The 13,154-nt window shown below is 37.7% G+C and overlaps 2 protein-coding genes across 5 annotated transcripts in view; both read right to left on the reverse strand.

Annotated features, from left to right (window-relative positions):
* LOC136025163 (uncharacterized) overlaps positions 1 to 13,154 on the reverse strand; it is a 489,107-nt gene that overhangs the window by 148,471 nt on the left and 327,482 nt on the right. The window lies entirely within an intron of this gene.
* Positions 1 to 13,154, reverse strand: part of LOC136025155 (uncharacterized) — an 81,208-nt gene that overhangs the window by 5,127 nt on the left and 62,927 nt on the right. The window contains exon 11 of the mRNA XM_065700909.1: positions 5,281 to 5,483. Coding sequence (XP_065556981.1) covers positions 5,281 to 5,483 — 203 coding nt within the window. The remainder of the gene's footprint in view (positions 1 to 5,280; positions 5,484 to 13,154) is intronic.

Below are 13,154 nucleotides of genomic sequence, written 5' to 3' on the forward strand. Positions count from 1 at the left end.
GGGCAATTCTATGGACTGGATTATATGACTGAATATTTTTTTTTCTTTTTTTTGTTTAGTGAGTTTGTGGAAGCCCAAACTCACACTTTTTGTGTTTTGATAAGAAAAAAGTATTGCTTGAATTATTTGTTGAGTTAGTTTGGTCCGATACAATAAAAACAGTAATAGTGACTTGTATAATGGTATCTTCTGCTATAACAAATATTGTGTCTTTTTTATTGTATTGCTATTTGTTTTTTTTTGCACCAACAGTATAGTATTAGAACAAACCCATTTACTGTGAGTTTTAGTGCTTTTACTTTTCAATGGGAGAGGCATGGGGGAGGAGTTCTTAGTTTTTCCTTGTTTCTTTTTCTTCTCTTTCCCTGTTTTTTCTTATTTATTCTTACCTTGATTTATTATCATTATTTATCCACACCTTGATTATATTATATTTTACTCTTCTTTCCTTATATTTTTTTCTTATACCTGTGGTCTGGTGGGGTTGGTCGTGGGGCGGAACTGCCATCCACCATGAGTAGTGGCCAGGCTGGTATCAACTCTTTGGGGGATCGTTTACTTGATTTACAAAATAGTCCTATTGATCTTGAAAATATTATTAATAGTTCAACTGGAAATAGAAATCAGATGAATAATGATTCTAATTCGGCTTTTAAAAGTAAGTATGTTTCGCAATTAAATGGTTCTGCCTCCTCTAAACGAGATGATATTTTCTCTGTGTTTCATCTTAACATTCAGGGACCCTGCTCGTCTTTTGATGAGCTGAAACGGATCGTTAGTGATGGAAATCCTGATGTTATAGGATTATGTGAAACTTTCCTGGATTCAAAAAAGGATATCCTTCTAGATATTCCAGGATATAGGCTGGAGAGGCTGAATAGGAAACAGATGGCGAGAGGTGGCCTTATGCTTTATATTGCTGATCGTCTTGCATATAATGTCCAGAATGATTTGAGCAGAAATGAGGGAGGAATCTTTGAATCCCTATTTATTGAGATTAAATCAATGCGTAAGTATTTAGTTGTGGGTTTGGTTTATAGGTCCCTCAGTGGATCTATTCCTTCGTTTTTGAAAATTCTGGAAGAAGTTTTGGACTCAGTCCAAAAAATTCCCCATGAACTAATCGTTATGGGTGATTTTAACCTGAACCTACTAGATCATAATTCTGCTTCAACTATTGATTTTTTGTCAATGATGCTCTCTTCGGGAACTCTACCTTCAGTTTGTATACCAACCTGAGTTACAGAAACACAAGCGTCTCTTATCGATAATATTTTTTCGTCACTAGATATTTTAGATAATTTGGTGCTGGTTAGTGATATTTCTGATCATTTTCCCGCTATTTCCTGATATAAGAGTGCTGATCAAGCGCAGCGTATAGCATCACCATCTAATCTCCCATTTTTCCGTTATGGTGATGCTGAGCTAAGTCTACTTAATTCTCGTCTGGCTGATGTACCTTGGTGTAGTTTGGTTACTGATTCAGATTTTAACCACTCTTTTGGTTTCTTTTATGATTTAGTTACAGAAAGAATCCTGGAAATTTGCAATCGGGGTCCAGCGCCCCACATGTCGAAAAGGATAGCACCACTGAATCCATGGATGGATCCAGGTCTCCATAAAAGCTAGAAAAGGAAAAATTATTTCTGTAAGCTTTACGTGGCTTCACCATCTTTAGCTCATCACGAACGATTTAAGGCCTATAGGAATATATTTAATTCTCTGTGTGGAAGGCAAAGTCTCAGTATTATCATAGGAAATTTTCTGAATGTGGGAAGGATGTAAGGAAGACATGGTATTTAATTAATTCAGTTCTTAGACCTACTCTCCCTCTGCCTTCAGTTCCATCAATGCGGAAAATCGATGGTAAAACCGTCCAAGGAGATGTAGATGTTCAGTTAGAGCTTACCTTTTTTAGAGCTTACCTTTTAACCTTATTTTGCTAATACAGGAAAGGTAACTGCTTCCTCTGCAAGCTCTGCAACTTCTCGTTGCGATTTCAGAGCCCTTCTTGGACCCTCATGTTTGAAGTCGATGGTCTGGAATTCTGTTTCTGAATTTGAGGTAGCTCGTATCGTGAATGCTCTTAAAGGATCATCCTCTGCAGGCCCAGACAAAATTCCTACAAGGGTTATCCGTGCCATTCTGCCTGCTATTCTGTCACCACTGACTAAGCTCGTCAATCTGTCTTTCGAGAAAGGTATTATCCCTGAATCTCTCAAGCGAGCTAAGGTTATAGTACTCTGTAAAGGTGGTTCTCGGAGTAATCCTGCTAATTATAGGCCAATTTCTCTCCTATCTGTTTTCAGCAAAAATTTTGAGAAGGCTAAGCTATCCAGGCTTCTTAGTTTTCTGGATGCAAAGGATTTTTTGCATGATTTCCAATTTGGATTCCTAGCGAGTCACTCTACGGTGCATGCTTGCGCTGCTTCATCGAATTTCATTCATTCGGCAATGGATTCTGGTCATATCCCTGCATCTTTATTTTTGGATGTTCGTAAAGCTTTTGATTCCTTGACTCATCGGATTCTTCTTTGGAAACTATCACATATTGGAATAAGATCAAACGTTTATTCTTGGTTTAATTCATATCTTTCTGGTAGGCTTATTTCAATTGATCCACTTTTCCAGAGCCCTTCTGAAGTATATTATGGCGTCCCGCAGGGATCTGTTCTTGGTCCCATTTTATTTTTGATTTATGTTAATGATCTGATTTCGGCTGTAAAAAACACCAGGCCTCTGGCATGTTGCAAGCTGTGTCAGCCTGATGCTCAGTCGTGTTCCAACACTTCTTCTAATGAAGATTTTCTTGTTGCTTTTGCTGATGATACCACTCTTGGGACCCTTGGGAAGACGGAATATGATATCAAGTCTAACCTTGTGGCATTATTTGAGAGAGTTATGTCATGGTTTAATGCCAATTACTTGGTCTCGAATGTTGGTAAATAACATTTTCTAATTTTTTCTCGAATTGGTGTAGCTTTCCCTCAGCTTACACACCTTCAGGTGTCACAAGGCTCCTTGTGTAGACCAGAGAATCGGGTGGTCCGGTTTCTTGGTATCCTGCTTGATGAGAACCTTTCATTCAGAAACCACGTAGCCATGATTAGGGTTAAGGTCTCACGGAGTTTGGGTATCATTCGAAAACTTAAATACACATTTCCTGGATCTATTCTGAAACTTCTTTTTTTCTGTCTTATCCAGCCATATGTTTCTTATTGCCCCATTGTATGGATGTCTACTTTTCCGTCTACGCTGCGGTCACTTTCCATCATGTATAATAAAGCACGGCGTCTGGTTATGGACACCAACCGTTCTTCACCAACACAGCTCTTAAGTCTACGGTCTATTAACATTATTTCTTGTGCTTCTTTTGGCTTTGATCAACTTCACGGTAATCTTCCAAAATCTCTTCGAAAAAATCCTATGTTTATTTCTGATTCAGCTCCATATAGTCTCCGTTCTTCAAATAATATCCACATTCCGCCTACCCCTACTATTCGATCAGGTTTCAATCCCCACATTGCTTGTCAACAGGTCTGGAATTCACTACCTTCTTCAGTGCAGAAATGCCACTCGTTTGGGACTTTTAAAAGGATTCTTAAGGATCATTTAATAAAGAATCAAATAGATTAATTTTTTTCCTCTAAGGAGTTGATGGCCCCTGTGTTTTGTTAGTGGTGTGTGGTTTTCATCTCTGCACTTTGTTCCCAGGCCTCAGGTATGTTCTCTATGTTTTTTTTTCTCCTTCTAGTTGTTGCTCATATTGTATCCCCGATAAATATATTGCCTGTAAACTGCTATATGTGATTGCCTATATTTAATTTATTGCTTGCATAACAATCTTTTTTCTCATCCCCCTTGTATCCCTGGCCATGGAGCCTTTCGAGGGGAATTATGTGTATTGTAATTCGATTTTGAATTGTATTTTGTATTGTCTTCTATTTAATATTAATAAACTTCTATCTTCTCTCTCTCTCTCTCTCTCTCTCTCTCTCTCTCTCTCTCTCTCTCTCTCTCTCTCTCTCTCTCTCTCTCTCTCTCTCTCTCTCTCCTCATTTTTTCTAATTTTTCTGAATTAACCCCCCCTCCCAACTACCCCAAAGAGAGTGGATCTGTTCCGGTTATGTCAACCATGTATCTAGGACTTGTGCTTATTTTTCCCACCAAGTTTCATCCCGATCCCTCCACTCTAAGTGTTTTCCAAGATTTTAGGTTTCTCCCTCCCAACTCCCCCCCACCAATGTCACCAGATCCGGTAGGGATTTAAAATAACAGCTCTGAGACACGATATACTTCCAAACATTAAATTTCATTAAGATCTGATCAACTGTTCGTAAGTTATAAATACTACAATTTTTCTATTTTTTCCGAATTAACGGGCCCCTCACTCCCCCTCAACAGATGGTCAAATCGGTAAACGACTATTTCTAATTTAATACGGTTCAGTCCCTGATACGCCCGCCAAATTTCATCGCCCTAGCGCACCTGGAAGTGCCTAAAGTAGCGAAACCGGGACCGACAGACAGATATACCGACAGAAGGACAGACCGACAGAATTTCCGATTGCTTTTTGTCACTTGGTTAATACCAAGTGCTATAAAAAGAAAAAAAAACAGCAAACAAGTAAACAGGAATATTTGTAAACTTTTCGAATATAGCCTTCTAAAACGGTGAAAGGGTGGGGTGGGGGTATAACTTTTGATATGATTTCAAGGTTCATTTTGATATTAAAGTTTTTTGTTAGAAAGATATCTTACATTAAGGCAACCAAAATTATTAGGGCCAGTCTAGCAATAGCTGTAGCAATAAACTCCTAGAATCTTTCTTTGTGTCAAACAAAAAGCATGTAAAGACGATCAACCTGTCTCTTATATACGATACCCCACCCCTCCACCCACCAGCAATATTTTCTGTGATTCCAGCTTTAAACAAAATTAGGAATATTATTGAAGGAGATATTACAAATTGGTTGAAAATAGCTCAAATTCAGCAATAAACTTGGATATTAGTACTTGCATAAAGAAACTGAGAAATAAACCGAGAACCGGTTCAGAGAACATAGCTTCAAGAACTGAGTAAAGAACGCTAAATTTGAAAGTCAGAGTTAATAAACCTCTTAGTTCCGTCCAAAAATGATAGCTAACAGTTCTTAGGAAAGTACTAATGGGGCAGGAAATAGAAAAAAACATTCCAGGCTAGCCTTTCCAGGTCACAGCATTTCAGACCCAAGTTTTCAAACCTTTCACATTCAAAACTGTTACAATAAAAAATCTGTACCTTGTTGTTCACCTCGAGAATGATTGAAAACCATTAATTTTTCACCCTTTCTTCTTAGCAGCAAATTTGCAGCACCACGGCAACGCAGGAAACCTTCATCTTTTGGAAGTCGATCTCTTGATTCTTGCAAGAGAGCGCCGTGATTTCCAACCCAATTTTGGAGAGCTTCGATATCAATGAGAAATTGTTTTGCTCCTCCAATGCTGATAATAGACAAAACAAAATAAGCAACACTATGAGATACTTAATTCTTGACTCTCCTAACCCTTGGTTGTTTGGGAAGAGGAGTGTATTCAGAGCCATTAAGTGGCAGGGTTTGCCCGTCAATATTTTTCTAACTTGGCATAAGAAATATAGGTCGGTAAAATTACGATACGAAACATTGCTTCTCTTGTGGCTCACTTTTAGTTGAAGTTTCAAGTTTTCAAGTTAAATAGATGACATAAAAAAAGATGGACATCTTCCAGAGCCAATGATAGCACATTTGGCATGGCCGCTGGAAAGAGGAACAATATTTTCTATGAGTCTCGCAAAAAAGTACATGCAGCAATATCTTCCTTTTTATGTCTGTTGCCCATAGTAAACATGTCTAACTATGTGTACTATGCTATTGTCTTCCAAGCTTCATCGTTAGTGGTGAAACAATATCTACTTTTTAGAATTCATTCTGTAACAACTTAATTTGAGCGAGTTATACTGACCTAAAATAGTACATAGTTTCATGAAAACTTATTCCTTGATAGCCCGTTGTAAATGGTTGGGGAGCTTCAGGCTATTGGAATATCAGGGGTTGCTGCGGTTAATTTGAGTACCGCTTTCAAGTGTAAAAGAACATGTTAATTACAGAAAAAGATATATCAGGCTTAATGACCAATCGACTAAAAACAAAGCGCTAAATAAGCATGGCAACATTTGATAAAAATTAGGCCTACCATAAGTGCAATAAGGCTAATTTCCATCAAAACAAACCCAGACCAAAAAAGATTTTTAGTGACGGAGCAGGCTGTGTCTAACACGATTGCTGCGTTAAACCTATACAGGCCACTATAGTAACGAATACTAGGAAAAATCTCACTCTTCCCATGCAATACTAGGGTAGACTATTGAAAACAAAATTTTGCACTATTTATTCGAAATTGTAAATGCTAAACCACGTTGTAAAAATACGACACTAACCTCTAAAGTATATAAAAATCGAGTATTCTCACTTCGTGTGGAAGGCTTTAAAACAATTTTTTTTGGCAGTAAAGCACAGTGAAAGTTCACATTTTTCACATTCAAAGTTGTATACCCTGATTTGCACTCTTTGCAGCAGCTCTGCTTCTCAGTCTTTTTTGGACAGTGATCAAGTCCATCGGCTTCAGCAGATCTTGCCGCTCGGATTTGGTCGCGACCTCGAATGAGGTTAGGATTTGCTTCAACATCCGTGGACGCTCTACCATGTTTACGTCGGGGCATCGCACGTGCAGAGCCATGCAACCTCGCAGCAACTTCAGGCCTGATATCTCAAGATCATCAGTTCGTCTGTCCTTGAAGCGAGTGTTTTGACATCTGACCTGAAAAGAAGCCAGACATTGCAGACTGTTGTGTCAATAAAACACCAGAAGATTTTCATTCGACCTTTTCGTGTCTGAAGATGAATCCGGTACATCTCCACCAACATTTCTGCTAAATCTATGCCGCCCATTTGATGGTTGTACTTATAAACAATGACTGATCCTGAAACTTCAACCCTGAATTTATCCTTAACGCTCCAGCGTCTGCACGTATCCTGTGGCGTTATTTCTGCATACGCTAAAGCCACGCAAACTGTTTGGTTATCTAACCATTTCACTACAATAACGCCACAATGAATGTCAATCCTTTAATCTGACGTTCCTCTTTATTGTTTTTTTTATTTCACCATCTGTGAGGAGCGGGCACCCATTCATTTACACTTTGTTCAGCGTACCAATACAAGAGAATTCTGTAATTCTGAACAAACTCATTAGTTTCTAGCTCGAAAAACAGTTGTTCATTCTCGAAATTTTGTAGTTAATTTTCTCTGGTATGGCCCTCACCAGACGTAAAACTATGTTGCCTCTAACTCCAAGATCTGGCTCTATGTCATCTTCAACAAGATTGCCCTTATCTTGATAAACTTCAAAATCATGTACAAAACCTGACACACCAACTCTTGTGAAAACTTTTATTCCCACTTCGTCAACCTTTTCCACAGATATTGTCTCAAGCTGCTTTGCACCTTGAAAGAAATCATTTGCTCGTCAATTGAATGGTTTTCTTTGGGGCTGACTTCAAGAAACCTTGAACGAATATGACAAAAAATGGGTCAAATCTTATATAGCTTGTCAAAGAATTTTTGGAAGTGCTTCAGTGGAATCTCCAAGATGTTTGGCACTTGGGGAGGCCATCCTTTCCTAGACAGATCAACTTTTTCTATTTCTACTTATCTCCAGCTAAATTTTTATTTGAATTTGGATTTCTTCTTGGATTTTCAAGTACTTGCTGTTACTGATTGCTGTTGCTGACAGGAGGGTTCCCCCGAGTCATTGTCGCTGAGTTCACTACTAGCCTCCACGTCTTCCTGAGTGGTCATTGTCCAGTAGAGGCAACAAGTCTCCATAGGATCATTGATACTATCTGCTGGAGAAAGGAGGTCTGGATCATCGTCATCACCATCGTTGAATAATTCAGACAGCACGTCTTCTTGAATGTCAAAATATACTTGGCTACCTCTTGTGCGTCAATTCGGCAATTTTAAGCTCGTTTTCTTAGTCTGTTGTAAGATTCCTCCATCTAGAAAGAAAATAAAACATATGGCGCATCCTGTCAGCTCAACGCTCTGCCACCCCCGAGGAGTGGTGAGAGCTATCATGTAGGAGGGACCCCTCTTACATAATAGCCGATTTAAAATTGTACTTTTTCGTTCATCCTATTTATTTGTTCTAATTAGTTTTTCATTTCAAAATTTTGAGCCAGACCCGTCTGATGTTGTGTTTTTACAACACAGGAGAATATATCTTGCTACTGATCCAAATTCTTACACATATCATAAATTTCATTTACAATAATTAAAAATAGTATATATTTTATACAAATAGGATATGCAAGGAATCTCCACCCTTTTACTTTTATTTCCAGTATCTAGTTTAGAAATTGCTAACCTCTTCGTTCCTTTGACTTATATCCTGGTTTGGTGGTTAACTGTTTAAGCCATATGTCACACAGAGGCTCCCCGATGGCGTCAATGAATTGCCATCTTTCAGCTCCATCGAAAGGTGTTGCTAAAAGCGATATTTTTTAACAGGAAGATGGCAGTCTAAGCTCCAAAAGTACAGTGTTGTTTTTCTACAACAACTGTCTCTATAGGGTTAATTCATAAGAAAGTCAAAATTAGCTGCCCATTCAGGCGAAAATAAAATATATGATATGCTGTCAAACTTTTAAGAGGTGTGTAGTCAAATTTTTAACTACCCATCTCATCTTCTATAATTTCTCGTATCTACATACTTTTTTAGTTTTGACCCCCCTCCCACCCCCATCATGATAATAATCCACCTGGTTTTGCTGTTTTGGCCTATCTGGATTTCACCCATATACCTAACCAGTAAAAATTGAGATAGTTAGGGGCCATTTTCTTCCCAAATTTAAATAATGATCGATAGAGAATAAGAAACTAAAATTAGAATATTCTGTTCAATTTTTGAGACTGGCAAGAGTTTTGAGCGTTAGAAGCTGCTTCTGAACTCACTGAGACCTTAGGTTGCGGCCCTAGTTGCAAGTATCTCACACATTGAAGCCAACTGTACCAGCTATACTCCTAAATATACGATTTGTGCGGAGCCCCACACATCAACAAAAGAATCCTCTTCTTATTTTTTTTTGGCTTCATAAGTCGGTATCAAAGAGGTTCCCAAAAGGAACTCTGTTTTTAAAAGTCATGATTCTGTTTCATAGATTGGTACCGCTAACATACAGAGAAGCTGAATCCATATCATTGGCAACCTTGAAAGGGATCATTTTGATGTTAATCACAATTCATAAAAAGAGCCCTGTTGCCATTTAAACCCATAGAAAGCGTGTTCCAGAGGATTTTGGCAGCATTGTTTTAACCAAAAAAATAGTTGTTTTGTACCGAAATGATGGCCTTTGAGGACATCTTTCCGCTTAGGAAAAAGTAAGACGTCACAGGGATTTTTCCAGGGGAATTAAAGTGATGGAGAACCACGGGAATGTCTTTTGAGGGACAAAAAGTTCTGCTATGGACAGGGCAGTATGACACGGCACGTTGCTACGATGGAGCAATCATTTCTCTGCAATGTCTGGTTGCACGAGGATGACCCTTTCTTGGACCTTTTCAAGGTCAGACTTCAAGGTTTCCGACGGCTTCAAATATATGAAAAAAATTGGTTAACAGTTTGCCAAGGCGGAACGAATTCTTTGTGGGCAAAAAAAGTAACAAAAACAAATAAGCATTGATTTGATTTTAGACTTGCTCATTCAATCTTTCTGAGGTTGTGGAGTGTCTGGAGGGTTACAGTGCTTACTTTTTGTGTTGGTCTCAGGATCGTATCAAAAAATTTATGTTTCATCACCTGTGATCACATGACTAAAGAAATCTTGACATTAGCAATTCTGTCCAGATGACAAAAACACTTGCTTTTTGCTTTTTTTTAATGTCCCTCTGCTCAACATAGAGTTTTTTTTGGTAGATTTTTGGCACAGAATTTTTGCACTGCAGGTGTTCACTCCAAAATTTGACAAGTGACAAGTCTGTTCAAATTTAATCGTCTACTCAACATCCTTAACGTTAAAGGGCGGTCTAATCACGCAAGTGATTTCATAGTTTTCATGTTTTCGTCGGTTCGCGAAGTTGAAGGCCTCCCTGGACGTTGTTCACCTTTGACATTTTCTACGTCTCCCATAAATATATTGTGCCAGTGAAATACCTGAGCTCGGAATAAAGAATACTAACCATAGGCCTTTTTTTTGCCGATTTTCCAAGCTTTACACAAAATGTAACGGCACAACATTGGTTCAAATTCGGATTTTCCATTTTGCATGAAATACAGCGAAAACACAAATTCAATGTACCATTAAGAATGAATTTGTATCAATCAGATTAAGTTAGGAGAGAGTGAAAGTTTTTTTTTTTTTTTTTTATCGTTCTGAACTGAACTTCCAAAATGTCAACCAACTAAAACAAAAAGAAATAGAAATAAAATTGTCATTTTTGTAATCAGTTTTGAATTAATGTGTTAAATGTGTGAAGGGAAGAGCACTATGAAAAAAGGACGCTGTCAAGTCAAGAGTAGAAACAACGACAAAAGAAGCACAATGAAACCATCGGTTAGAAAACATGCTACAAAAAGCATCTCCAAGAATCACAAATGAGAAAATTTCCAACGAAATCTGCCGTTAGAAAACCATCAACAGCGAAAATCATGACACATAACTATGAGCATTAATAATTAATGATCATTGAATAATGGAACATCATCCCAAAACTTTAGTCGCTATTGGTGATTCCATCTGTACTAAATTATTTAATTCCGAATAGACCGTAATGAAACACTAGGTTTATCGACGAAAAACAAAATCCTCTCTGAAAACATTTCAAAAATGTTTCGTAAAAACAAAATCATACATGTTGATACTGAAGAGGAAGCATTTGCAAAGTATATCTTAGAACTAGTAAAAAGATATTTTCCAAAAATGACTTCGATGAAATCGAATTACCCGAGGATATAATTGCCAGTCGTTTTTAACTGAAGAAGTATTTGAAAATTGCCCTGCAAATCGAAATTAAAATGGAATGAAGGAAGGCGTTATTTTAGCGCAGCTCAAAAAAGAAGCAAGTAAAATTAATGTTACGATTATTGATTGCTTCCCAGGAAAATATAAATCTTAGAACAGTTATTCAACTCCGTGAAGAATAAAAAGAGGAGGAATTGAATTCACGCCATAATTTCTTAATTTAATTGACATTGTTGATTTGCTACCTAATAGCTAATTTAAAGAATGACACGAAAACTATGCTAATGCTTAATGTAGACAACACCTAGAATCACATATATACAAGCCTGCCTCTTGCCAAGTGCCAGGGAACTAGTGAAGCTTGGTCTCCTGGTGCTGTGTTTAATAGACTGACATAACCAAGCCATAGGATTTTTCAAATGGTCCGAAGTTCTTATTTTACAACTATTTATATTTTAAGTTCAACAGGGTAAAAAAAGAAGAAGAAAAGGTTTGCAAAAAAGGGCAATATTCGTCAGAGACTCTACGTCAGAGAGGACTATCTGAAACTGTGCCCGTAAGCATTCGTTTCTTTTCGAGGTTAATTGTCTGTTTTCAAGAGGAAAGCTCCGTTCAAGCAAGCAGGTATCAGTTTTAAAGTGAAATTAGACTAAAATCTAAGAATATCTAAGATATGCTACGTTTTTCTGGTGCTTTTGCCTTCGACGTTAAAGTTCTATTTGGAATACATAGCAGCATAGAACATACTCACTGAAGAAACGAAAGGCAGTCCGATAGTGGAGGTTGTAGCTTGTGCAAATAAAACCAGGACAGTAAAAACTAAAAATACAGTGACCTTTGATTGATAGCGTGCAGGTAAAAAGAACAACTGGAAATATTGCAAACTTCTAATCAGGAGTTTAGCAGGGTTATGTTCTATTCCTATTAATATGGATCATTTTGATGGACTTTGTCTTAAAGAGCACAGGAAATGCAATGGGACAACACGGAATCAAATAGGGAAGAAAACCTTTCCTGGACTTATATTATGCTGATGATTTAAGCATCCTAGATGAAAGTGAGCAACATGATTGAACTTCTAGAGGTTTTGCAACTTCAGGGTGCTAGAGTAGGTTTAAAAATAATGTTAAGAAGACTAAGCTGCTAAACCTAGGGATAAGTGAAGATGAAAAGGCAACACTCGGTAGCAAAAAGATCGATCAAGTGGATAGCTTTAGTTACCTTGGTAGTATTATTAGTAAAGACGGAAGTAGTAGTGAAGATGTTAAAAGTGGAATAGCCAAGGCACGATATGTTTTTATTTTACAGTTGAAAAAAGTTTGGAAGAATTGAAAGACAAGTCTGCGAACCAAAATTGGAATATTGGAAGCTACAGTGAACACAGTGGTCAAACACAGTTTTGGTGGATTTGCGAAGAAGGATTTGCTTTCTCAAAAACGATGGAGGATTTGCTGTATCTTTTCCAGAGAAATTGCCTACGAATTGATTTGGGTACCCGACTGACTGACTGTATTTCATACAGTATGCTGTTCGAAAAATTTGGTTCCCTCCCACTTTCTAGGGCTATATCGAGACATTTTTTTAGATGGATAGGTCATGTCCTACGGATGAAGGATGACATATTGCCAAAGATTGTCCTTTTCGGCCAACCGTCTAGGGTAAACAGAAAGCAGGTTGTCCGTGGTTGGTGCAGGAGGATGTCACAAAGAAATATTTAATGAAAATTGGAACTTCCTGGGTGGGTTTTATGAGGGAGCATTTGAATTGACCGGGATGGAGGAAGAGCATGCGTAGCTGTGTTGCGTTCAGGTGCTTGGTACTGAGGTTAGTTGCTAGTAGTATTGGTAGTAGTCTGAGTCTCTGTTTTCTCCATTTTACACTCTCTCTGCTAGAATTGAAGTTTATCTTTTCCATTTCCCACAGTTCCCAAGCTTTAAACCACTATCTTAAATAAAAAAAATAATAATAATAGGAAAAACGGCATTGCAATACAATTTCTTACTCTGAGCTATCTCATTAGTGAGTTAATCGGAAAATTTACCTTGCCGGTAAATTTTCTGACTAAAATAATGTAAATATCGAAGTATAGATAAATTATGTTAGGGTACTTAATCGGT

Source organism: Artemia franciscana, chromosome 3 (assembly GCF_032884065.1).
Source record: "Artemia franciscana chromosome 3, ASM3288406v1, whole genome shotgun sequence".
NCBI classification, from domain to species: domain Eukaryota; kingdom Metazoa; phylum Arthropoda; class Branchiopoda; order Anostraca; family Artemiidae; genus Artemia; species Artemia franciscana.